Raw genomic sequence first — 25,935 nt, forward strand, 5'->3', positions numbered from 1 at the left:
TTTCAATCAGCACCACAAACTCTCAGTCTTCAATACATTTCTCCTCTACTTTAAAAGGCAGTTTGAATTCAAAAGGAGAGTTGAGTGCCTCTACATTTGTTTGGATATCCCCAAGTAGACTTTTCCTTTGTATGCATGGTCTTCAGATTTCTTTTCTGCTTTATTCTTTCATACCTCGTTGACTTTCCATGTTGAATTACTCCTGATAGTGTAAGTCTTGGTTTTTGGAGCCTTAATCAGCTATTTATTGTATCAACTGACCATTTAACTATCTCATCATATTCTACTTTCTTTAGTAAATTTCAATCTTAAAGATAGTGAATATTGAGTTGGACTGTTATTTGCTTAGCTTTCTCTTTACTAATTGTGATTTCTCATTTTTTAGCATTAATTAGGAGTTTGGTAATCTAGTTTATAAGACCAAACATGTTGACTCTTTCATTATAATCAACTTTTCAAATTCCTTCTTTCTTCCCATATTTTTTTGCTGCATTTTTTTAAGAATTTTTATCAACAATTGATTAATTACCTTTGTTACATTCCTATTTTTCCTAGATAATTTCTTCAGTAATCTTATCAAATTTTTTTCAGTTATCTACTTTAAACATTCAATCACAAATTCTTTGACTTCCTTATATTTATTGATTTTTTTCTTTCCATTTTAATGAAAAATATAACACAACAACAAAGCAACAAAGAATAGCTATTACAGAATATGGTACACCAACTACATTGCAACCAAGTTGTAGTTGAATAACCGACCTAACCTTCGTTTCTTTTTGTATACTTACATTGAAAATAGTTGATTCAGTTTCAGCCACTCGAATTTTTTATATTTTTTTTTATTTCTCATCAAACGAATGACATATTCTTCTGAAAATCCTAGATATTGTTAGCATGATATTGAAAAAATTTAGACACTCATTTTTTACCATCTAATTTATAAATTATAAATAAATCCGAGCCTAAAATTTAATTTTGTACAAAAATAAAAATATATTTTATTTTTGGGCTCATTGCACCAGAATAAAATGGAAACAAATAATTTTAAAAAATATTTTTTTATCAATCAGCTCCAAAATTAATTAAATATTGGACTAGAATTTTCTAAAAAAAATATTTAATAATAAAAGCAAATAAAAAATAATTCGTGATAATAATAATAGTAATAAAAAATCAAAAAGAATAATAAAATCAAAATATTATAGTAATAATAATGATAGTATTAAAAAATAAAATAAAACAAAAAAAATGATTTAGTATTAAAAAAACAAAACAAAACAAACAAATAATAATAAGAATAACAATACTATTGTGTATTAATATGTGTGTTTTTGTATTGAAAAAAAAAAGAAGCAAATAAACCGGACCTAAACCCAAAGGAGCAAGTCTGCTGAAATTAAATGCCCAAACTGATGTAGGCATATGCTTCTTCAACAGGCCTCCATGCAGCAGCAAGTCCTTCTTCAGCTCCCATACAGCATAGCATGCATATAGTGAAGGACTTCAACTTTAAAAAATAAAAAAAACAGGAGCATGCAGCCTCATTCCCAACGTACATAACTTGTGCTATATATATATAGTGCACTAAATTACACGAATAAGCTATCTAAATGAGGCTAAGAGAGGCATCTGTGACATTGGAGTAGCCTCGATCGAGCCATCATGTTAGGCCGTCGTCCCAGAAACGCTCCGAATCGCAAGCTGTCCCAAGTACAGTTGCCTGAAATTCAATCGCTAATAACTAAGGCTAGACTGCACCAAAGGGAATAAACCATAGACAAAATTAAAGCCGTGAACGAATGCTTTAAAATGGTAGTAACTAGTAACCGACGCTTGTCATTCATGGAATTGTGCACAATTATAGATAGGCTCATTGTGAACATTTTGACACCACATGCATCTCGTTTGGTGCATTGTGGTGGTCAATTGAATGAAAGGTGCCCGCGCTGGTTTTCGGGTTAGTTAGGAATCATTTGAAAAGTACATGCATGCAACATAATTAATGAATAAGAGCATCCTTTTGATCATCCGGGACATTCACCTTCTCTTAGTCCTGTTTAATTGGCAAATCTAAATCACACAATATTTTATTACAATTAGCATGAGTATTAATTAGTATTTTTTATTTTCGGGTTTATTGTTTTTTATTACACTATTATTATTATTATTACTATGATTATTTTATTTTAATTTTTGGTTATATTTTTATTATTACTATCATCATTATTATTATTACTATGATTATTTTTTAATATTTTAATTTATGAAATTCTATCCCAATATTTATATAATCTTGAAACCAATAGATACAATTTTTTTTTTTCAAAATTAGTTATTTTAATCCGATATAATGAACCTAAAAATACAGTATGTTTTATTTTGATAAAATTACATTTTTATACTCGAGATTATTTTAAATTGTATAAATTGAGGGGTAAAAAATTAAATGAGTATAAGAAACTTGTGTACGTACAATGTCAATACCTATCCAATGTTTATTCCATATTAACTTGAGGTTATTCACACCGATCTCGTGTTAATAGAAAATGGTCATTGTTAGCTTTGTCCCGTTTAGAGTTAGTTTTTACACAAGTAAGGAAACATCTAGCGTTTATCTCTATTGGGGTTAGCTTTTTACGCAAATTAAAAGTAGAAGAATAATCCAAATTTTGTCATGATGTTTGAGACTTTTTTTGTCCACTACTGTTTCTTTTTCAAGACGATCATCTTCTACTAATAGATCACACCTCGACTTATTCTACAATTTCATTGGATTCAATCATTGGTCTTCGTTGAGCCAACAAATATTTGACTGTTACTAATAGGTCAATTTTAATTTACTATACAACTTTCATTGGGCTCAATTTACTTTCGATGTTGAACCAACATGGTCCCCATACTTGCTAATAGGTCAAATTCGACTATCCTCTTCAACTTTCATTGAATTTTGTTTCACGTTGCTGTTGAGCCAAGTGAGTCTTTATTGTTGCTATTAGGTCGAGTTAAACTTCCTCTTAAACTCTCCTTGGATTATGTCTCAAATCGCCGCTGAGCCAACAACTTTTTAGTTATGGTTAAGGTCCACTTTGACTTCTTCTGCAATTTGTGTTGGATTTCACCTATTATCATCGTTGAACCAGCATTTTCCATTATTTCTAATAGGCTAACTCCGATTTCTTTCCAGCTTAAACTATTTACATCGATCGTTGTTGTTAAGCCAACAATGTCTTGCTCGGGATTTTGTCTATTAGTATGTTTTATTTTTATAAAATTTAATTTGTAAATTCGGGATTATTTAAAAATTATAAATTGAGGGATACAAAATGAGTCTCTACAACAGAATACAAAATGAGTCTCTACAACAGACAAAACTCACATGATTTCTAGTCATTTTCGATAACCACTAAAAGGGAAAAAAATCATTTATACATAGTTTATTTTCATTAAATTTTCCATGATAAGATTATTGTGTGAATCAAAAATAAAATTAAATATTTCTAATCATTCCCGATAAACACTCCAACACAACCACATTTAAGTACATTAAACAGAAAAAACACAATCATTTATAAATAGTTTTTTTATAACGTGGTCGGCAAGATTCGAATCTACGCGGGTAAAATCCAAATGATTTCAAGTCATGCCCGATAACCACTCCGACATAACCACATTTATTTAAATACATTAAAGAGAAAAAAAAGACAATCATTTATGCATAGTTTTTTTTTTCATAATAAGGTTATTTTGTAGATAAAAAAAATAAAATAAATTTATTACGTGGTTAACAAGATTCAAATCTGTGAGGGCAAAGCCTACATGATTTCTAGTCATGTTCGATAATCACTCCGGCGTGACAACATTTGTTTATATTATATACGTACATTAAAAAGAAAAAAAAGACAATAACGTGACAACATTTGTTTATATTATATACGTACATTCAAAAGAAAAAAGACAATCATTTATTCATTGTTTTTTTTTCATAACAAATTTATTTTGTGAATAAAAAAATAAAAAAAATTATTACGTATCAGCAGGATTCAAACCTGCACGGGCAACATGATTTCTAGTCATGCCGGATAACCACTCCGGCATGATCACATTTGTTTAATTAAATGCATAAAAAGAAAAAAGTTAATCATTTATGCATAGTTTTTTTTTATAACGTGGTCGGCAGGATTCGAACCTGCGCGGGCAAAGCCCACATGATTTCTAGTCATGCCCAATAACCACTCCGGCACGACCACATTTGTTTAAATATATTAAAGAGAAAAATAATAATCATTATTACGTGGTCGACAAGATTCAAACATTCCAGACAAAGCCCACATGATTTCTAGTCATACCCGATAACCACCACGGTACGACCACATCTGTTTATGCATGTTATGCATAGTTTTTTCATTATTTTTTTTTTAATAACTAAGATTATTTCGTGGATAAAAAAATAAATTTATTACGCGGGGATTTGAACCTACGGATAAAAAAAATTTTAAAAAATTATTACGTGGTCAACAAGATATAAATCTACCCACACAAAACCTGTATAATTTTGAGTAATGCTCATTAACCCTTCAAGCACAACAACATTTGCTTAAGTACATTAAAAAGAATAAACACAAATATTTAATATAGTTTGTTTTCATTATTTAAGATTATTTTGTGGATGTAAAAGTAAAATAAATTTATTAAATGATTAGCGGACAATTTATAGTCATGCCCAAAATTTATTATGTGGTCGACATGATTCAAAGTTGCACATAATTTCCTTAATAACCACTCTGACATGACTATATTTGTCTAACTATATTAAAAATAAAAAACACAGTCACATATTAAAAGAGAAAAAATAACATTTACATTTTAAAGATTTTTTTCTTATGGTATAGAAGAGGGTCAATAAGATTCAAACTTGCGCGGACAAAGTGCACATGATTTCTAATAATGTTTGATAACCACGGTAGCACGACCACATATGTTTAAGTATTTGAGAGAAAAACACAATCATTTATGCATATTTTAATTTCATTAATTTTTCCATAATAAAGTTATTTTATGAATAAAAAAATAAAATAAATTTATTACGTGGTCGACAAAATTTAAGTTTGCGCAGGTAAAACAACATGATTTCAGACCAAAACTTGCCGTGACCTTGTTTTAATTAAGGTACACTTTCATGTTTTGCTTACCATACTTGAAGTGAAAGTTGAGGTTAAGAAGTTTTGGTATGAAGAGAATTTGTTGACGTCCTCCTACTAAGACTATCATTGATCCAATACAAGACATGAAGTTAAGTACATTAAAGATAAAGAAACACAATCATTTATACAATTTAATCCATCAAACAAGAACTCAGTCATTTGTGTGTCATCCACTCATCTATAATTTGTTTTAATCATTTTTCTATAATAATTAATCATGTTATTCTTAAATTCTATCCAATCTTCAATCCAGGGTTTCTCCATAATTATAGTTCTCCATTTATTCAGATGTTCTTAATTCAAGAAATTTTGTCAATTAGACGATTATATATGAACTAAAAATAAAATAAATCTTATTACATGATGGTTGTAAAATTCAAAGGGCAAAGTCCACATGTTTGTTAGTCATGCTAGAAAATCAATATGCCACACGCCATGGTGCTACACTTACCAACCATTTCACAATAAATTGTTTTTTACTTAATATATAAAGGAAATTTTCTTATTTGTAAATATTGAACTCTTATATATAACAAAATTAGAAAAAAAATATTTTAACCTACTAGGTTGATTTTTTGATTTATTAGTAGATTGATCGGATGCCCTTGTGGTTGCGGACTGCCCCATGTGCTTGTTAGGCTTACCCAATACCAACTCTAATACATGATACACAATTCTAATTGTTGTATTCTTATGAATGAGATCTTAGGTAAAGTACAAGAGCAAGTTAAGTCCATTAAAGGAAAAAAAATGAATTTGTTTTGTAATCCAATCCATCAACCAATAACTTGCTCATTTGTGTTTCATCCATCATCAATCACCTATAGTTTCTTTTAATTACTTTTTAATAATAATAATAATAAATAATGGTTATTCATAAATTATATCATTTAACTATCATAATCCTGAATATATAATAATTATTTATTTTTCATCTGTTACCCGAGCACTAATAAATACGATAAAATATATAATAATATTAATATATTTATTTATTTTTCATATTTTATAAGATTTTTAAATTTATTTTCTTATAATAATATAATTTTTCATATGTTGTAATATATATAATATAAAAAATAATTTATATAATTTTATCAAATAATTATTTTATTTAAAAAAAAAATAAAAAATTAAGTATAAGAGTGTCCTGTGAGGATTCCTCGAAATTGAACGAGATGTGGATAAAAAATATCAAAAAAAAAAAAGACGGAAATGATAAACGCATTCCCCGTCCCCCGGATCCGCTCATTGTCATCCTTACTCCTCGAACAGTAATATTTGAACTCATACTTTAAATACATGTTATTGTATTTTATTTTGCAACTTAAATAACTAAAATAATCTTAATTTATTTAATTTTTAATAATTTAATAAAAAAAATGTATAAGCTAAATTTTTTCAAATAATCCAGTATCAAATTACCTAAAAATAGAGTAGCAAGGAAAAAAGAAAAGTAGCAGCCAAAAACACTCCCCACGAGAACTTCCCGCCCGCCAATGACAACCCTTTGGTGACCGCCGCTTCCGAATCCGGCTGCTGCGAACCAAACCTCTTCACTCAACTCTCTTAGCTTCTTTACCAATTTCCACTCTCTAAATCTCCCTCTTTTCTGCAATCTCTAGCATCTCTAATACATAATATTGAGTAGGGTTTTCGGTTTTTTGTTACTTCTATCTCTCAACCAATCCAGCTGATGGAAACTCGATCATTAGCTGGGGCCGAGGTTCCCATCACAGGAAGTGATTCAGTCAAGTGGATCGAAATTTCTGTACCTTCTTCTTTCCAGTTCGAGGACACTGAAGCTTTGCCGTCGTCGCCGTCTTTTGCCCCTCCAGCAGAGGATGCGGCATCGTGCTCCATTGTTGGAAGCCCTCCTACTTATTGCATTTGGTTATCTCTTGCTCCCTCTTTATCTTGAGTTCTTCCCACATATATTTATACAGCAAAAAATGCATTTGTTTATTTTTCACTAAGAGAATATAGCTTGAATAATTCAGTTGTAGATTACCCACATTGTTATATGTGAACTGGAATTCCATCGTTTTTTATTTGATATTCTTGCCTGAAAGTAGAAGAACGCTGAATAAATTGGACTACATGAAGATTCGTACTGTAGTTGACCTAAGGATATGTAATTCTCTGTCCACCAATGAATGTAATTGTTTTTTTGGAAAAAAGGTCAACTTTTTATTGAAATCGAGAGTGGAACCAATAAACGTTCCTAAACAATTTTCAGGAAAAAAAGAGGGTGAAGAAAGAAAAAACAAAAAATGCAATAAAGTTAGATTCCGATAAGTTCGAGATAACCAATGAATGTAATTATTACTCATGAGAACTTCCGTTTCAGGAGAATTCATAAGGATAAGCCTCGCGTGCTGGAAATAGAGGAGCTACGTGCTTCTGAAGAATTTCCCAAGACTGGGTTACGAATTATATTTCCAGATTCACTAAGTCCTTTTGCTTTGATATGCAAGGATGAGGTTCCATTTCTTTCACTCAGTTTTTCTTAACTTCATTCATTTATGATTGCTCATAATACAGAATTAGTTTATTTATCTGCAGTCCCAGTATGCATTGGGGAATCCTTATTTGCTGTACGCATTAACTGTTTCTGGAGTTGCATATTCCATTAAACTAAAGAGCATCCATAATTATGCGTCTGGTTATACTTTATCACCATATGAGGTTGTGGAGTTCAATATTCAGCAACTTCCGAATGCTGGAGTTATAACATCTGTAGCAGCAATGTCAGGGTGCTTGGTGGTTGGGAGAGATGATGGGGTGGTTAGTTGTCTCCATCTTGGAAGACTTGAACCTAGTGATCCAGGTAAGAGATAAACTTCTCATATATTTTTTCTTTGGGTAATTGTTTTTTATAAGGATATATTTTCTTTTTCGTAATTTGATGTAAGGAATTTAATGGTCTATTGTTGTCATTGTTCTTATTTTAGCTTATTTAGGCATATGTTTCATAATTTTATGCTAGGATTTGCTTACTTTTCTATAGTGGAAGGGATTGTCATTCAAGTTGGAATCTTATCATTATATGATTTTCATGTTAACCAGAAAAATATATGGTATAATTGTGATCTTTAAATCTGCAGGTTTCATGCTTGACCTTCGGGATGATACAGGTTTTGGTCGCTTATGGGGTTTAATGTCAAGGTGCCTATTTTTTGACTGCATATTAATTCATTTACTGTCCACCGTTCATAAAATTAAAGGAAATGGAGACCAATTTTTATGTTTGAATTGTTACTCACTGATCTTATTTTCCTTATGGACTTAACTGTTTGGATGTCTCTTTCTCCTTTATAAAGCTTATGATGGGTAGTTTTGGACTGTATACATGTCTGAGTTAATTTTCCCAGTTGAAACAATACTCTCTTTTATAGTATTTAACTCTTAGTAGTTAGGACAGGAGACTTGGTATGAACGATTTTTATATTATTGGAAGCCGCCTTACAGCAATTTTAATAATACAAACTTTAGCATTAAAAAAAACATTTTAACCCTTAGTAAGCATGCTATGCTGTCTTGACTTTTTTTACATGCTCTAGTAGCTGAGACTCATTCAGAGAACAAAACCTTGTTTGATTCCATGAAAAATAGTTGGTTATTTAATAAAAGTGTCAAGAGATACTAGACGCCACATAATAATTTTATGTTGCTGTCATTGTAGCATTTAAGGAATATCTGTTTCACTTTTCTTGACAGCGTGGTTTTTATACTAACTGAAGGAAGCCACCTGTTGAATAAATCATGATCCAAGACTTCAATCTCCCATTTTCATTCGAATAGGTTTATTTACTTCAAACACAAAATCCCCTCTTTGTTGTATGGTAGCTGGTTCCTAGTTTCAATTTTGATCTAACCTGCATTTACCACCATCCCCTATTTTTATTCTCATAATAAGAGGGTATCACAATGGATTTATGGTCATGTGTGCTCCATGCAATCATGCTTCCTCTTTCATACTGACATGTATTGTCGTCTGTACTCCCCCCCCCCCCCCCCCCCCCCCCCCCTTTTCTGACTTGAATATTGTCCAGAATGTACTCATGTGGTAACCAACCAAAGCAGTATGTACAGGAGCTCAGGTGTGATTGGAAATAATGTTTTAATCTGGTGTTGATTGAAGTTACTTTTTTCCAGGCTTCTTGTTGCAGGATGCATACCATCTTTGAACTTAGTTAGATGTTTTTTTTTCCATTTATGAAAGATATACGATAACTAAAATCTCTCTCTTCTCTAACATGTCCTGCAGGAGATCTGTTGGTTCTGTTCAGGGCATGGTAATATCAGATGTGCATGATATGAAATTGCTCTTTGTTCTTCATCATGATGGGACCTTACGAATTTGGGACATTGTAAATGGCAGCAGAATTTTCAGTCAAACACTAACTGTTCCATCATCAAGAGGTATACCTCTTTCCTTTTTTGTTTCTATTCTATGGAATGTTTATCATTGCTATCATTTGAGCTTTATTATTTTAGCCCGAGGATGCTATAGATTCACTTGGTGGTTCATATAAAACAATGTAAACTTGCTTAGACAAGGTCGAAATATTTTTTTTTGGGGAAACAAGGTCGAAATATTGTACAATGTGAATTGGGGAACATTTGAAATATAGCTTTATATTCTTCTTGACTTTAAAGCATTTCTTTCCCGAGGCACTATCATTTTTAGGAAGAAGTCTTGTTTTTGTTTATCCTGAAAAATTATAGTTTGCCAACAGTCTGCATGGTTTGACCTTCACATAATTTTTTTTGTGCTCCATCCTTTTTTTTCCTGTATTTATTCGTTGTTCTCTCTCTCTCTTCAATGTGATGTGTTTTCTATTACATTCAGAAGCTACGTTTCTGAAGTTATACGTGGGTGAAGCTCATCATGGAACCAATTATATTCCTCTTGGGATTTTCTATAGAAACAGTTTGGTAAGTATCCACTCATATATTTGATAATTGAATTGTCCTCAATGCAAGGGGAATATGGTCTCTCAACCTCACTTATTTTCTACAGTTATTTTTAGTGTCTTATTGGCTGTTAGCGCACTACCTTTCTTTTTAGTGTTAACCTTTAGTGTTATCTTCTTACGTTTTGAATTGTGATAAAAGCTTAGTCCCTTTATTTTTTGGGCTAAGCTTTAAATGATTAGTTATTGTGTGGCCAAATTCCTAGGTGAATTATCTGTTTCCCGGCTTTAATTTGACGTTGTTGGACTTTTACTTAATTCATTCCTAATTGACAATTTGAGTGTGTTTCTGAAATATAGCCTGACCCGGAAGCTGGTACCCGATGAGAATCATAGGATGCAACATTAATTTTTATAAGTCATGACCATTTTTTAAATCTGTGTGGTTGCATAAATCGGTACTTTTCTCTAGTACCATGATAACTTTATCACTACTTGATTAGATGTATGAAGTTGATGTCCTCCATTATTTCAGTTACATCAAGTCATTTGGTGTAGTTTGACCTAGGTTTGAATTAAATAACTAGTCAAGTGGTTTAATAAATCTAGAGCTAGGCATTTATGTGGCTTGTCCTAGGGTGTGGATTTCTGATAATTCTCTTTATTAGATGCAGCAAATTGTGCAATATTTGTGAATATTCCTGTGTCCATTAGAAATAGAAATTGTAGCACCGGAGGTTGATTGTTTGTCTCCATCTTCATCACCTCAAGTGTAGCTAGCTCCTAACATGATACACGGTCAACTTATATTTTACTGATAGTTTCCATTTTCAAGCTAGCATTAATATGTGGATTCCTCTTTTAGAATTTGGACTCTTGAGAAAAATTAGTATTGCTTAAAGAAACTGTGGTTGACGGATATTGATGGTTTTCTGTATCATAACTGATTCTTTGGTGTAATGTTGAAGGAAGTCTGTACGGAAATGATCACTGTATATTATCTACGATTTACTCAAGGGGATAGGAATTTGTTTTCATTGGACACTTCAGTTCAGAACATCCCACTGGAGGAGGTACTTTTTTTATGCTTTTTCCTAAAATTTTTGTAAGTGTATATTTGCAGGTTGTATTAGTTCCCATTCTTCAAATGATTTCAGGGTATGCTCATAGATGTGAAGCTAACTTCAGACAAGATCTGGATTCTTAAAGAACAAGGACTGCTTGTTGAGAGTTTGATCAGTACAAATGGAAAAAGGTATGCTTCACCCAAGAGCATTTTTTTTTGTGACCCAGGTTTATTCCGTGGGTGGCTAGCATGACCCCCCTTTAAATCAGAGCATTTAAAATGAAGTTGTAAAATATAATCAGAGCATTCGATGTTTTAGTTGTGCTAGAATTTATAGTTATCAATATATTGTACTAGGATCTCTTCCTATAGATTATGAAGAGTGATGATGCATTTATTTTTCACTTTGTCGTTTCTCTCAAGCATTTCCAATTACTAACCTGTCGATTTGATGTTAGGGGAGTAGCACAATGCTATGCTTTGCAGGAAGCATTAGTTGCTGACCAGCTGTTTCAAAATTCTCAAAACTCTTTGGATGACTTTATTTGGCTTGCTCAAACAGTATTTTCTTCTGTGAAGGTAACTTCTGTTGCTTTAATTATACTGAAATCCTGATACTTTATGTTAGAACTGGAGAACCTGAGTACTTGTAGATATTTGCCTATTGACACTGATTTGTTGAGGACAAGAAGGCCTCTTAGTATGTATATCTTATTTGCTTTAGAAAACTAAAGAAATATTATATTATTAAAAATATGTTAAGCCTGCATAAGAGAGATCTATAATTTTATAGTATAATATATACTAATAATATCATAACCAAATCTAATTACATATGATTAACATCAACCATATCATGTTAATATTAAACTATGAGATATTCTCTAATATCATAATATAATATCATATCTAATATCCAACACTTCCCTTGAACCTAAGTTAGTATGTTTTACAATTGGCTTAGATTTGCAACATACTTTCTTAGGTTAAGAGTAGCTATGACTTCGTTACCCGTTCTTATATTCTTATTCTTTGTCTTCGCTCTATAAGGTCCGCTTCTCCCTGTTAAGGTTTTTTCTCAGGCTCTATTTAATGACTCCCCCGCTGTTTTGTCTTTAACTGATCAGTCTCCAACTCTTTTTGCCTCTCTTAATTTTCCTTGCTGGAGATATTTTTTTTACACTTCTTTGTATATGTAAATAGTTCTCTATTACGTAAATTTGAAATCGATTATAGAGGAACCAAATAACATGATTAAAAATAAAAATTAACTAGGCCAATGAAGCCATCCAAGAGTAGCTACAGCGTGATTGGTGAATGCAGTGTAAAAATCTAAAATGTTTGTTTTATTTTGTTTTGAAAAAGGTCAACTTTCATAGAAAAGAAGAGCGCAAGAAGCGATCAATGGTTATAAAAAAAAATCTAAAATGAGGGAGTTAGTAGTTTTATCTTGTCCATATATTCCTAAATTTATATTTCCTTATTTACAATTACCCAAATTCAGTGTTCCATAGGAGATGTGATTTTAGGCTGTATAATCTACACACACAAATAACAAAGAGCTGTACATGGGAAGCTAAAACAATGTATCACATGTGCTGGGGATCCCGTGTTTACTATGAAAAATTTAAAAGGTCTATGGAGCAACTTCTGTATTTTGCTCTTAACATGTCTCTCCCTTTTGATACAACTTAGATTTCAACCACTTACATTAAATTAAGTACACTTTAGATAGAGATCCTAGTTTGATATCAAGCTAGAATCTTTACTGATCTACACAAGAAAATATATTTAGAAAAGTTTCCAGTATTGTCTTCAATTGTTTCTTGTAAATCATTTTTTTTAGGGATAGAGTTTAAACCCCTTTTTCCAGTAGGTGTATAAATGGTATATACAGTGATAGTTTTAGCTTATTTTATACATTTACCCCCTTCTATGTTATTCTCAATAAAATAAAGTTGATGTCTCATCCATCCCATTTGTTATCTCTAGTGAGGTGGTGCTTTATCCTGTTATTTTCTGAGCTTAAGTTTTCATTATGTGCTCTTTTGTAAACTTGCAATTTGTTGATTTGTAATGCATTTTCTTCATTTACTTGTTTTAATGGTTGCAGGATGAGATTCTCCCATTAGTGTCTTCCATTTTCTTGCGTAGGATACTTTTTCCTGGTGTCCATCATGCTACTGTCCTCAGAGCAACATTAGGAGACTTTGCCAAGCACTTGTCTGATTCTGACTATAATTCACTATCAGCTGAAGGGTTAAAGAAAGAAATTCTCACTCTTGTTGAACAAGAGGTTTTATTTCTTACTGTTGCTTCCATTTGTTTCTTTAATTCAATGATCTATTTTTCATCATTGCCTTTTCTGTTGAACTGTTTCATTTTATTTATTTGTTAAGAGAAGACTTGTAATGAGTTTCTTCAAGTGTTCTTTTATATTTATTCATTTATTTTCTTTATTTTCATAGGGCCTCTCTGGAAATCCCATTTCGATACTATACTTCTGGAGGAACTTCTGTACTCATTATTTCAACTATTGGTGCAAAATCAATGCACCTTTTGGCTTTCTTGTTGATTCTTCAACAGGTGCCATTATTCTAGTAAGGAAAAGTTCAACTTCTCTCTTCAGGTGCTTGGAGGATATAGAACGTACCTATGGTATGTTTGACCTCTTTTGAGGATTAATCAGTTCCATTATTGATTGCCTTGTAGTTTTTGATGAATCAAATTATATTCATGTTATGTGCTTATCTATTAGGTTCTTTCAACGAACTTGCTGATACATTAGGCGCTGGGATACAGTTGCCTGATGATGTTGACCAGACGATCCTTTTTGACTTGCTCCAGTCCATCAGTAATGTTAGTCGACAGCTGGGGAATGCTGCTTCAGCCATATATTACGAATCACTTCTTAGTGCTCCCTCTCTATCACCAGAAGAGGTTGTTCCTCGTTTGTTGAAAACTCTAGAAAGTGGATACAGTTCATCTGGGGAAGCTTTGCAGGTATCTGAGTTGGGATCAGATGCTTTTTGGGAGAAGAAAGTGACTGATCACAAAAACCTGAGGAAGTTTTCCGTGGACATTTTTCTATCACTGCATGCTCTACGTAACAAAACAACCTCTTGGGGCAAAGTGTTGGATGTTATGGAGAGTTTCCTAAAGTTTCTAGTACCCAACAATATAAAACAGAAGTCTGATATTCAAGTCCACTTCAACATTGATATCTCTGTTACTGTTCAAGCTATATCTCAAGTTGCAAAAGTGATGTTTGAATCTACCTTGGACGTACTTGTGTTATTAAATTATCTGGCTAATATCAGTGGGCAGGTTAGTCCTTTCTTCTCACTTTTAATATGCTTTATAATTTATTCTACAATTCTCATGTTTTGCTCTAGTAGAAGCAGTCTATTCTCAACACATTGGTTTTCTTTGGCTTGTGGGGTTGGGGTGAGAATGTGTATTTGTAAAGTAATTTTTTTCCATGCTGTCCTTTAGAAAGTTAGCACTTCTCAGTTCCTGGGGCATTTTCACTATACTTCTTCAATGATTATGCTAAATTACTTTGACACAAGTTTCTTTTCTTGATTATGAGTGATATTGTTATGCATTCTTCACAAAACTGGGTGAAATACAACATTATGGGTAAGACTATTAGGCATGGCATGGATGTGTCCTCACTTCATGTCATACTTTCAAATTACTACTTATCTTTGGCTTGAAAAGATGCTTTACAAAAAAATTACTGTTGTACCATTTGTATCATAATCATGACACATACATGAGCTGCTTAGAGTTTGATTGTTTCTTTTTGCAGATTCATATGTCACATGAGGATGTATCACGAATAAAGCTTGAACTGATTCCTATGATTCAAGAAATTATTGCCGAGTGGCATATAATCCATTTTCTGGCGACAACTCCATCTGAGATTCCTACCAATGCAGACTTCAGTTCCCAACTTTCTTCTTTACAAATAGGTATGCTGATTCTTTTTTATCATTTCTTCACTTGTTAAATTGCAGATTATGCAAGGCGGAAGTATTTGTTATGTCTTATCAAACAAACTGAGCACCTTGTCTGAAAGCAGTACACATGATTGCATCTCTTTATTTTTTTTATTGTACTCATACCATGAGGGATGTTTGTTTCATGACACATTTACTTATTTATTTTTCATTTACCAGATAATAATACTGGAAAAAGGCCTTGGAATGAGAAGCTTGGAAAGGGTGACTTTACTTTGGCTTGTGTTTTTCTTCCAAATATTGGAAGATCTTCTGAAGACCCAAGCCAATTATGTGCTAGTTTTCCTAACCCAGAAAGCATTATTAGGTCAATGCGGGACTTCACAAGCTGGATAGTATGGGGAAAGACAGGGAAAGAATCTCATTCATTTTTTAGTCACTCAACTGAGCTTGCATTAATCTTACTTAGACATGGACAATATGCTGCAGCCGAGGTTTATTCACGAGTTTCTGATTTACTTCATATTCTGCATTAAAAAAATTACTAGTATGCTAAATATTTGTGTGCTTCATTGAAGTATCTGCTTACAACTGTGGATGCACATTTGCGGAAGGAGAAAACATCTCAGAGTGTTCAGGGTGAAGATGGTGAATGGTGCAAGCTTCTCCATCTGCTTGGTTGTTGCCTGCTTGCTCAAGTACAAAGAGGATTAGTGGGGAAGATTGGAGAGAAAAAAATTAATGAAGCTGTTCGATGTTTATTTAGGTAACATTTCTATAACAATATGCTTAATTTAAGGATTTCAATTATGTTGCATAATTTTGAAAGTTTATGTGGACATTTTCAAACTATTAGAGGGTAAAATAGTAGAGTAGTGGTCTCATACTAGTATTTAGTATATAAATGTACTTGATATATGTTTTATAAAACAGAGAAAATAAAGGTCTAAAATCCCTCTCAAAATCTCTCTAAAAATTCACAATTGATTTTTTTTTTTCTATTGAATTCGTGATCAAAGAAAGCCAGGACTGGAATTGACCCTCCACTTCCAGTTTCCTCTGCCCTGCCATATTTTAGCTTTGTATTTTCTACTGCCTGTCTCAGGTTTCATTTTGTGGGATTTAATGGTGGGCTTGAAAAGCCACCTACAAACGCTTCAAGTCTGCTTCCCTTCTCTAATTGCAAAGCTGTTCCATATTGACCAATTGCATAAAGACTTGAAGAAGTAGGCAGTTAGTTAGCAGCTTGCTTCCTTGTTTTCCCACAGGCTGTTTTAGCTCACGAGAAGTAGTAATAATGCGTATTCCTCTTTCTTTGTGTGGCACAGATCAATCTTATTGATTTATTATTCTCTATGAACATGAATTACCGAACCTCAGGCTTTCTTTGCTGGCTGTTAAGTAGTATGCTTTGTTTTAACCCTCGACATTTATATATGTAACAATCTCTTAGGGTATGTTTATAGATGAGAAAACCATGGATAACTTCCGTAGCTAAGAAGAGTCTCTATTCATATATTTCTTTATTGATTTATTTTCGTCAGGTACTTCAATATTTATAGTTATAGAGGTTAACCACTTTTTCTAACAAACTAACAACTTGGGTTATACTAATTGTGAGTGTTTCGCGAGAGATTTGGTGAGGGATAAAACTTCTCAGATTTTTCTATATTAATTGAGTGAAATTACATGTGCTTTTATAGAAATAAAATAACTAAGTGCTAACCAACCATTACTCCATCACTTTAATGGGTTCTTCTAATAATCAACTACTACTTATTTACTAGACTAGTTTGGCTATTTCCACACCAATTAACATAATAAAGCCAAAGGCCTTTGTGCCGTAACTACTAACCTAACCTACTAATACGTAACAATTACCTTAGTGGCATACTTTTGGCTGCATTTATTGTTAGTACTTTTATTGGTTACAATCACGTTGGTTTGATTTTGCCATTAAATTTGTATCTTCAGAGCTAGCTCATTTGATGGAGCTCCAGAGGTTCTGCAGAGCTTGGCTAATGAAACAGGATTACCTTGTCCTGATTTGGGTAAGTGTAGTTTATTCCTTGCCTTAAATTAATGAAATCTTTATTTGTTAGCTGTTAATCATGTATACCCGTGCCAGCTTGCTCTTCATCAGCGACAATTTGGAAGCTTCAGTATTATCAATGGGCGATGCAGATATTTGAGCAGTATAATTTGAGTTCAGGTGCTTGCCAATTTGCTCTTGCTGCTCTTGAGCAAGTTGATGAAGCACTAGGAACTAAAGTTGATACACTAGAGGCGGAAATTCAGAGTGAATCTGCTATTACGATTCGAGGGCGACTCTGGGCAAATGTCTTTAAGTTTACACTAGACCTTAGTTGTTATTATGATGCATATTGTGCTATAATTTCAAACCCAGATGAGGAAAGTAAGTACCTTTGCTTGAGGCGTTTCATCATTGTCCTTTATGAACGTGGGGCTTTAAAGGTAGGTTCATTCTTTTTGCCTTTCTTATTGTTGCAGTAGTTCTTGCTGTTGGCTCTGAACTTTTTCATTTGATGTAGGTTCTTTGTGATGGCCAACTGCCTTTTATTGGGTTAGCTGACAAGATAGAACGAGAGCTTGCTTGGAAGGTTTGATACTGATTTATCTTGGAATCATCATTCATTGGTTATTTTTGACCTCATTCGGAAACATTTGCATAAACGTTTGGAAACTAAATTCTAGTTAGAGATAGTAAAACATTTATTTTTGTTGATTGTATCTGGAAACGGATCCAGATACAGAACCACAAACAATAATTGTCTCCAAGATAGGGACAATATGTACTAATTGCTAACTGTTCTTGCTTTGGTTTCTCTAGGCGGCACGCTCAGATATTTCAACTAAGCCAAATCCTTTTAGACTGCTTTACGCATTTGAGATGCGTCGACATAACTGGCGAAAGGCAGCAACATACATGTATCTGTATGCTTCTCAAATAAGAACTGAAGCAGCGAATAAGGATTTCCATCCCAGATCTATGCTTCTTCAAGAAAGGCTTAATGGGCTTTCTGCTGCCATCAATGCACTGCATCTTGTTCATTCTGATTGTGCATGGATTAACCCTATTCTTGATGAACAGCTTTTTCAGAAGGAGCATCGTCCAATTAAAAAGGCTAGGCTAACAGAGCATGAACAATGTATTACTTCCCTGCAAATTTTAGTTTAGCTTTTGTATCAAATTAAATCCACACTTGATCCAGAATCCACAGCTTATGTTTCTATTGTCCTTTTTTTTTGTTCTTTAGTAACCATGGGCAATGATGGTCAGCCACAAAGGTCACAATCTTACATAGACGTGGAGAAGCTAGAAAATGAAATCATTTTAACATCAGCTGAATATACTCTCTCAATGAGAAACGTGAAATGGACCTTTTCAGGTAAATACACGTCTTTACTATTTTCATTACTGAAACTTTTGTTGACACATGGTTGATATATCTCCCTTAGGAATTTGAGAGAATGCTTATGAAACTCAAAGAAGTTTTAACCCATGTAGTCCCATGACAATGATGAGCTCTCTTAGGAATCTAATTCCGTTGTATGACTGTCTTAACACAAATTATACATCCTATGACTGTCTCAACGCGAATTCAACCTAAACACATCTCAAGCAAAAACTAAACAAAACCCAACATATAGAGATTTTTTTCATGATCAGATTATTTTTTAAATCATTGTGATAATGTAAAATTTTCAAACTCACAAAAAAAGTTAGTAAAGAAAGGGCCCAATCAAACAATGATGAGCTTTCTATCTATCTCTACTTTCAGTTTTACAGCCGTTATTAAATTGAGTAGATATCGCCATGAACGTTCTTTTGGACTAAAAATTTCTGGACTGAAAATTGTTGTGACTTGAACTTGTTGGTTTGAGATGCGGGGCGGGGATTGGACTGTATAATAGTTTATTTTTCCATTCTAGGAAATGAGAAGCCCTCACCAGATCTGGTTGACTTGTTGATTCAAGTAAACATTTATGATATGGCTTTCACAATAATACTAAGATTTTGGAAAGGCTCAAAATTAAAGAGGTATGCTTTCCAACATTTATATCCTGGGTTATTGTATTTTGTTTACTAGTTTGACGTTTTTACTTGTGTTCGTTTCTTCAGCGAGCTGGAAAGAGTCTTCACTCTAATGGCATTGAAATTCTGTCCGAATTCAACAGGTCCACCTGTAGCTGTGTAAGATATTCTGTCACATTATTCACTAAGGAACTTGTCTTGCATCTTCTTCCATCATTTTGTTGATGTGACTTTTGCAATATATTCCTTACAGGAACCTTCCTAAATCACATGGTCTTCTTTTGACATCATCACAAGATGAAGTTAATCTTCAAGGTTCTTTTGATGCAAGCCCTCCAGTTCATCAGTCAAAAGTACATAGCCAATGGGAGATGCTCGAGTCTTATCTGGTGCATACCATCACCTCATAGAAAATTTCTAACATACTTTTGGAAAGTTATTGAAAAACATGAAATAATGCTTAATAACTCTGGTTGGATTATGAGTGTTTATATAGCTTCTTGGATGTCTTTGTATTAATACTTGACCTTTCTGCAATTCCAGGAAAAATATAAAGGATTTCATCCCAGATTACCTGTAGTTGTTGCAGAAACTCTTCTTTCTAACGACTCACAGATTGAGTTGCCACTTTGGCTGGTTCAAATGTTTAAGGTAACAATCTTTTTACTATTTCATAAATGTTTTGTTACTAGTTATGCTATAGAAGTAGTACCCTATTTGTTCTTGATATTTCATTTTTCACCAACTCTTTCCCTTATTGTGATGGACACCCAAATTTGATAATGCAAAACAATTTTTGCACTTTTTGCATTGGAGAAAACCTAGGATGTAGTGTTTTTACTTTTTTTTAAGCTTAGATGTGGTTAATTTGGATTAAATTCAAATCAACCTACATCTAAAATATATCATGTTTGAACATTTATAATATTTTTTAAATATTAATATTGGCCATTTGACTAAATAAAACTTATTCATGGAAAAAGATTATTTTGAAATAACCCAGATCAAACTTAATCTGACCATTTTGCTTATATGTGCTTTGAGCAGGGTAATAGAAGAGAAAGCATTTGGGGAATGAGTGGAGATGAATCAAATCCCGCATCCTTATTTCGACTATATGTTGACTATGGAAGGTTTGCGGAGGCAACCAATTTGTTCCTCGAATACATTGAATTGTTTGCTTCAATGGTTAGAAAACTTCCTCTCTTTCTTTTTTAGTTACCTTTTCCGTGGTTTCTGGATCTGAATTAGGATCCATATGAGAAATTTGTGTCAGACTAAGTTCTATTTCCAAAAGGGATCTCATTTTTATTCACCCACCATATCTATCAGAAAAGGTGTTTTCAAATGGGGCTTAAAGTGTTGAAAATTTACTTGTGTTTTCACAGAGACCTTCTGATATAATTCACCGGAAAAGGCCATTTGCTGTGTGGTTCCCATATTCGTTAGTGGAGCGTTTATGGTGTCAGCTTGATGAACTTATTAACCGAGGCTACATGGTTGATCAATCTAAGAAATTGAGACATCTTTTACAAGTGGCTCTATCGAAACATCTCCATCTGGTAAGGCTAATATCCATTTTTTTAAATCCTTCCATGTTTCGGTTTACCCTAAACCTTGTTTGTTTATCGACGGTCTCAGCTTAAGGTGGACTCTGAGGACACGATGTCTACAGCAACTTGACAAGAAATATGATAAAAATTGTCTTATCAAAGAGTTGACCAAAGGTGTTCGATAATTGATTGCCAGTTGACCAATGATGTCAGGAATTTTGGGCTCAGAAAAATCTTTTGCTTTTTAATTGTGTGTATTAATGTAACGTTTTTTTTTACTTTATTCTTGAGTTTTATTGCCAGAGTTTATTAAATACTTTACTTGAGTTCAGTTATATATCTTAATGTTCTTATTTATGCAAATCTTATACTTGGGTGGTTAGAAAATTGTCAATAATTTTTTGCTTAAATATTCAAATATATTACCAAAATTTTATATCATCATGTGACAATGATCATATTCATTAAATTGAGGTTGGGTAATGCTATAAAATTTTGAGTTATTTAAAATTTTACTATTCACTAGAGAAGATTTAGGTAAAAATTTAAACTAAGTAAAAATTTATAATTTTAAATGTACAATATTCTTTTTTATTTTGGTCTATGAGTTTAGACTTTTCTCCATCAATTTATAAATACATTTAATTTTACTATTTTGTTGAAAAAAGTAAATTTATTTTATAAATAAAAAATTGTTATTACTTATTTAAATAAATATAATAATGTAACTAATTTTGTTAATATAATTATTTTTGAATTTGAATTTTTTATAATTATTTTTAAAATGATATATGTATAAAAATATTTTTTTTTTTCAATTTTTTAAATGATCAATGAAATGAGTTCTTTATTCAGGGGTTAATTGAGATTTGAATTTTTTTTTTCAAATTTTCAAATTTAAGGTTTTAATGTTAAAATTATAATAAAAAATAAAAGTGTCTTTATTGTTTTTATTTTCAAATTTTACAATTTAAGGTTTTATTGTTAAAATTATAATAAAAAATAAAGGTGGGTCTTTAATGGTTTTCCAAAAGTTAAATTATTATATACACTTTTACAATTATGAAGTTTGATATAAAATTTCTGAAATCAGAATTGACCAAATAAGGAGTTTCAATTTTACAATTTGACCAATAATATTATAAAATCAATGATTTATTTAAACCTAACATATAAAAATATAATAATGGTAAGAGAAATCAAATAAATAAATAAACAAAAATTATTGGGTGACCAAATTTGTCAATTTTCCCGATCAAATATTCTCGTGTAGTGTAAAAAATGATGGCAGGAAGATACCTAAGTCGTGTTTGAGATGGTTGACCTAAAAAAATATATTTAATTATATATATATAAATAATAATGATAATATTCTTATAAAGTAATTTTTTATAATTTGAAGTAATTTTTTATAGACAAACTATCTTATTTAAATAGTTCCGATGGAGACGGTTACCTAGGAAAATTGGATGAAATGACCTTAGTAATGGCCTTAAACCGTAAAAAGGGAAATAAATAAAATGGTTCGAGGAATGATAAGAGCCTAACAAAAATTGCGTAAACCACCTCCCAGTTTTCAGATGAAAATATTCTTGTGTGTCGTAACGCTGCGTCACGTAACGCGACGAAACTCCAATTTGTCGAGTATGCCATCGCGTGACGCGACTGTCATCACGGCGAATTATAGTTCCATCGCGTCACACAACTAGATAGACAAAGAAATAAAATGGAAAAATAATCATTTTCACACATTTTATTGGGCACTTATCATTCCTCCAAATATGGGCTTTATTAAGATCATTTCATCCTATCTCCCCATGCATAATACTGGAACAAATACTGTAGTAGAGAATATAATAAGCTAATATATAATAATGATATGAGTTCAAATTAAATTAGTGAAAATATATAATTGATAATATAATCTGTCTGAATATCCAATATTATCGGGATAAATAATATTATTTTTATAATTCTCATTCCGATTCTCTCTCTCTTTCTCTCACAAAGCTGGTCAGAATGGGCGGGCTCTCTCACGCGGCCTCAATAGCGGGGACGACGACAACAACGACGACGAAGCTTCAAGCTATAGATCATCATCTCCCTAATACAAGCTCGCCTCATACTGATTTTTCTATTTCCTCGCTCAAATTTTGATTCATTTTCACCGATTCCTCCTCTCCACACTCTCATCTTCTTTCAATTCAATTCATGCACGCAATTCATATTTCATAACATATACACAATTAGGAGAAAGAATTTGCTGCTCTAATTCTCCGCAGACCGCATCACACAACATCTTCGATATATAGGTACTTTTCGTAGATCGCAATCCTCTATTTCTCTTCTTCCGTCTCTCTCAATTTCATCATATATATTACGTACATCATTCATGTAGTATTCAGATCCAGTCCATTATTGTCTTCTCCTTGATAATCCATCTCAATTTTGCTTCAATTACAGAATCTCCTAATATATTGTCGTATACATGTATTTGATTTGGAGAAGATCTAGCTAGTTTTGATCTGATTTGAGTTTTGCATTATTGTCTAGCTGTTAGTTTGATTGATTTGCAATTTATCACTGAAGATTTAGTATTATAAGTTGATATATCCTTGTTTTAAAATTTGATTATCTTAATTTTCTTAATTAATAGAAGTTAGACTAGTCTGGTGTCTTGTTTTGGAGATGCTAGATTCAGCTAACAAGTTGGTAAAAGGCAGTTTAGATGGCCTGCAAAGAGAGGATAATAGTGAATATGTTAGATTGGATATATCAAATGAACCAGGGCTTGAACAAGAGGAAGGTGAAGGTGAAGGAGAAGAATATGACAGATTAATACCAAATGATCCAAAGTTACCCAGAATTGATCAATTGTTACAGCAGGAGGCTGTAACAAGTAGTAATCCAACTTTCATCTGGTGGTTGAAGGCTACATTCTGGTCCTTTGTTCTTCTTCTACTCCTTCTTGCTTTTGTCAAATGGGGACTTCCATTTCTCTTTGAAGAGGTCAGTAATCTTTCTTATCACCTTATTTCAGATTATGAACATAGGCATGTATGGTTCAATCTTGGTTATTCAAATTTCAGTAAACTAAATATATATTTTTGTGGGTATAAAAAAAAATATTATTTGAGATTAAATTGAATAGCTTACTTTATTTATGTATTTTCCATTCATTCAACAAGATTTACATAACCGACTACCCAATTAATAATTTACCTAGATGATTTGATGAAGAGATATATGATGAAATAGTGAGTTATTTCAAATAACTGCATATCATCAACAATTTACTCATAATTACCACATTCAAGTCATCAACTAAATCAAGATTTTAGTATTTTAATTAAAGATTGATAAATAAATTGATGATGAATAGTGTTATTTGATATTACATTCAAATAACCTACTAATCCCGTCATCATCAATTAAGTATTTTAGTACTTTAATTGATGATGAAATAGAATGTTATTGATAATAAATTCAAATAACTCCAATCAAACAATATTTAAATAAATCACTATACAATCTTTAGGGATATTTAATAACTATATTATAATCCTAACATTCAAATAAACAGTATTTTAGTATGTTATTTGATTATTGATAAAATGATTGACAAAATGAAATAGTGAGTTATTTGAAATTAAATTCAAATAACTCCTATCAAACGAGATTTATATAAATCCACATCAATTGAAGTAATTCTCGTTAAAATGGATGATAGCAATTAACTTTTGTTTTTGTCCTTTTTAGCGACAAATTCATTAGAGCAAGTTGTTTTTAAAAAACAAAATTTAACCCAATATTCAATCAATAATTTACTCATAATCAAATCATGGTAATAAAATATCCTCTTTTAAAAAAATATATTTATTCATTATACATTTATACCCTTAATTATTTTTTAATTCAATTACCCCATATAAACCAAGTTTTTCATAACTTACTTCAAAGGAGGTTATTTGAAAATAACCAATTCAAATAACCCAACACAAGTCCTTAAGCATTTCAATGACAAATAACATGATGATTTTATATATCTTTTTCATATATACATATTTTGCTCTGTAGGTTCTGTTTCCAGTTATGAAATGGGAAGCCACAGCATTTGGCCGTCCAGTTCTAGCATTTGTACTAATCTCTTCATTAGCATTGTTCCCCGTCTTCTTTATCCCATCCGGTCCTTCAATGTGGTTGGCTGGAATAACATTTGGATATGGTCTCGGATTCATCATAATCATGGTTGGAACCACCATTGGCATGGTGTTACCATATTGGATAGGCTTATTTTTCCGAGACAGAATTCATGTAAAAATCGAACCACCAGCCTTCATATTATTTGAAAATTTGAAAATCGAACACTAATAGTTATTTTTTTTTTCATTTGTGTCATCAGCAATGGTTAAAAAGATGGCCACACAAAGCTGAAATGATTAGACTCGCAGCCGACGGTGACTGGTTCTATCAATTCCAAGTTGTGGCCATCTTTAGGATCTCGCCTTTTCCTTACACGATTTTCAATTACGCGATTGTCGCGACAACGATGCAGTTTTGGCCTTATTTATGTGGATCTGTTGTTGGAATGGTACCAGAAGCCTTCATTTACATCTACAGGTAAGTTAGTTCTCATTAATCTTTTAGACATTTAGGGTTAATCCAATCCATTTTACATAAGCATTTTAAGTGTGGTTTTGTTTTGGGAATGAATTGCAGTGGGCGGTTAATAAGGACATTGACAGTGGTACAATATGGGAAACATCATTTAACTCCAATAGAGATAATATATAATTTGATATCCTTCATGGTTGCCATAATCTCCACGATTGGTTTTACTGTTTATGCAAAGAGAACCATAGATGACTTGAAGAAGGCTGAGATTAACAGCAGCAAATCAGACATTAATAACTGTGAGTTGGAGAAACTCACTATTGAAAGACCCAATTTACTCAGTTGCACGGCTTCTTACAAAGGCAGGTAGAGATTATTTTATTTCATTTTTACTAGAGCTTAAGCTTCTTCTTTCTCCACATCATTCATTGATCATATTTATTGTGTATAATAGATTAACAAACAAACAAAAAAACACAGCTTTTCATGGTATGCATGAAAACAACTCAAACATACTATTAACTTCATTTAATAGTAGTACCTACCAACAATTCATT

At 32.2% G+C, this 25,935-nt stretch overlaps 2 protein-coding genes and 1 non-coding gene across 3 annotated transcripts; 2 read left to right on the forward strand and 1 right to left on the reverse strand.

Annotated features, from left to right (window-relative positions):
- Positions 1–4,168: 4,168 nt before the first annotated feature.
- TRNAS-AGA lies at positions 4,169–4,250 on the reverse strand. Its single transcript has one exon. It is a non-coding gene; the product is annotated as a tRNA-Ser (tRNA).
- Positions 4,251–6,633: 2,383 nt separating this feature from the next.
- On the forward strand, positions 6,634–21,146 carry LOC124927976 (nuclear pore complex protein NUP160). Its single transcript, XM_047468490.1, has 27 exons — positions 6,634–7,097; positions 7,555–7,687; positions 7,770–8,034; positions 8,312–8,372; positions 9,475–9,629; positions 10,060–10,145; positions 11,092–11,196; positions 11,281–11,378; positions 11,648–11,768; positions 13,303–13,485; positions 13,658–13,847; positions 13,948–14,516; positions 15,004–15,166; positions 15,374–15,648; positions 15,733–15,920; positions 17,129–17,205; positions 17,283–17,629; positions 17,707–17,775; positions 18,006–18,324; positions 18,433–18,564; positions 19,109–19,217; positions 19,299–19,370; positions 19,465–19,600; positions 19,755–19,862; positions 20,259–20,399; positions 20,600–20,773; positions 20,853–21,146. The coding sequence occupies exons 1-27, from the start codon at positions 6,901–6,903 to the stop codon at positions 20,892–20,894; spliced, it is 4,515 nt and encodes a 1,504-aa protein (XP_047324446.1). The 5' UTR covers positions 6,634–6,900; the 3' UTR covers positions 20,895–21,146.
- A 1,581-nt stretch (positions 21,147–22,727) lies between these two features.
- Positions 22,728–25,896, forward strand: LOC124923774 (uncharacterized protein HI_0703-like). Its single transcript, XM_047463744.1, has 5 exons — positions 22,728–23,076; positions 23,421–23,773; positions 24,842–25,078; positions 25,167–25,384; positions 25,484–25,896. The coding sequence occupies exons 2-5, from the start codon at positions 23,453–23,455 to the stop codon at positions 25,746–25,748; spliced, it is 1,041 nt and encodes a 346-aa protein (XP_047319700.1). The 5' UTR covers positions 22,728–23,076; positions 23,421–23,452; the 3' UTR covers positions 25,749–25,896.
- The last annotated feature ends 39 nt before the right edge of the window (positions 25,897–25,935 follow it).

This window comes from Impatiens glandulifera, chromosome 2 (assembly GCF_907164915.1).
Source record: "Impatiens glandulifera chromosome 2, dImpGla2.1, whole genome shotgun sequence".
In the NCBI taxonomy this organism is placed as follows: Eukaryota; Viridiplantae; Streptophyta; class Magnoliopsida; order Ericales; family Balsaminaceae; genus Impatiens; species Impatiens glandulifera.

Excerpts from the sequence above, each read along its gene's own strand:
- LOC124927976 (XM_047468490.1), top strand. The coding sequence starts at position 6,901 with ATGGAAACTCGATCATTAGCTGGGGCCGAGGTTCCCATCACAGGAAGT. Across the intron at positions 11,379-11,647 it reads ATCAGTACAAATGGAAAAAG|GGGAGTAGCACAATGCTATG; the intron begins GTATGCTTCACC and ends ATTTGATGTTAG. Across the intron at positions 13,848-13,947 it reads GGATATAGAACGTACCTATG|GTTCTTTCAACGAACTTGCT; the intron begins GTATGTTTGACC and ends CTTATCTATTAG.
- LOC124923774 (XM_047463744.1), top strand. The coding sequence starts at position 23,453 with ATGCTAGATTCAGCTAACAAGTTGGTAAAAGGCAGTTTAGATGGCCTG. Across the intron at positions 23,774-24,841 it reads TTCCATTTCTCTTTGAAGAG|GTTCTGTTTCCAGTTATGAA; the intron begins GTCAGTAATCTT and ends TTTGCTCTGTAG. Across the intron at positions 25,385-25,483 it reads GCCTTCATTTACATCTACAG|TGGGCGGTTAATAAGGACAT; the intron begins GTAAGTTAGTTC and ends AATGAATTGCAG.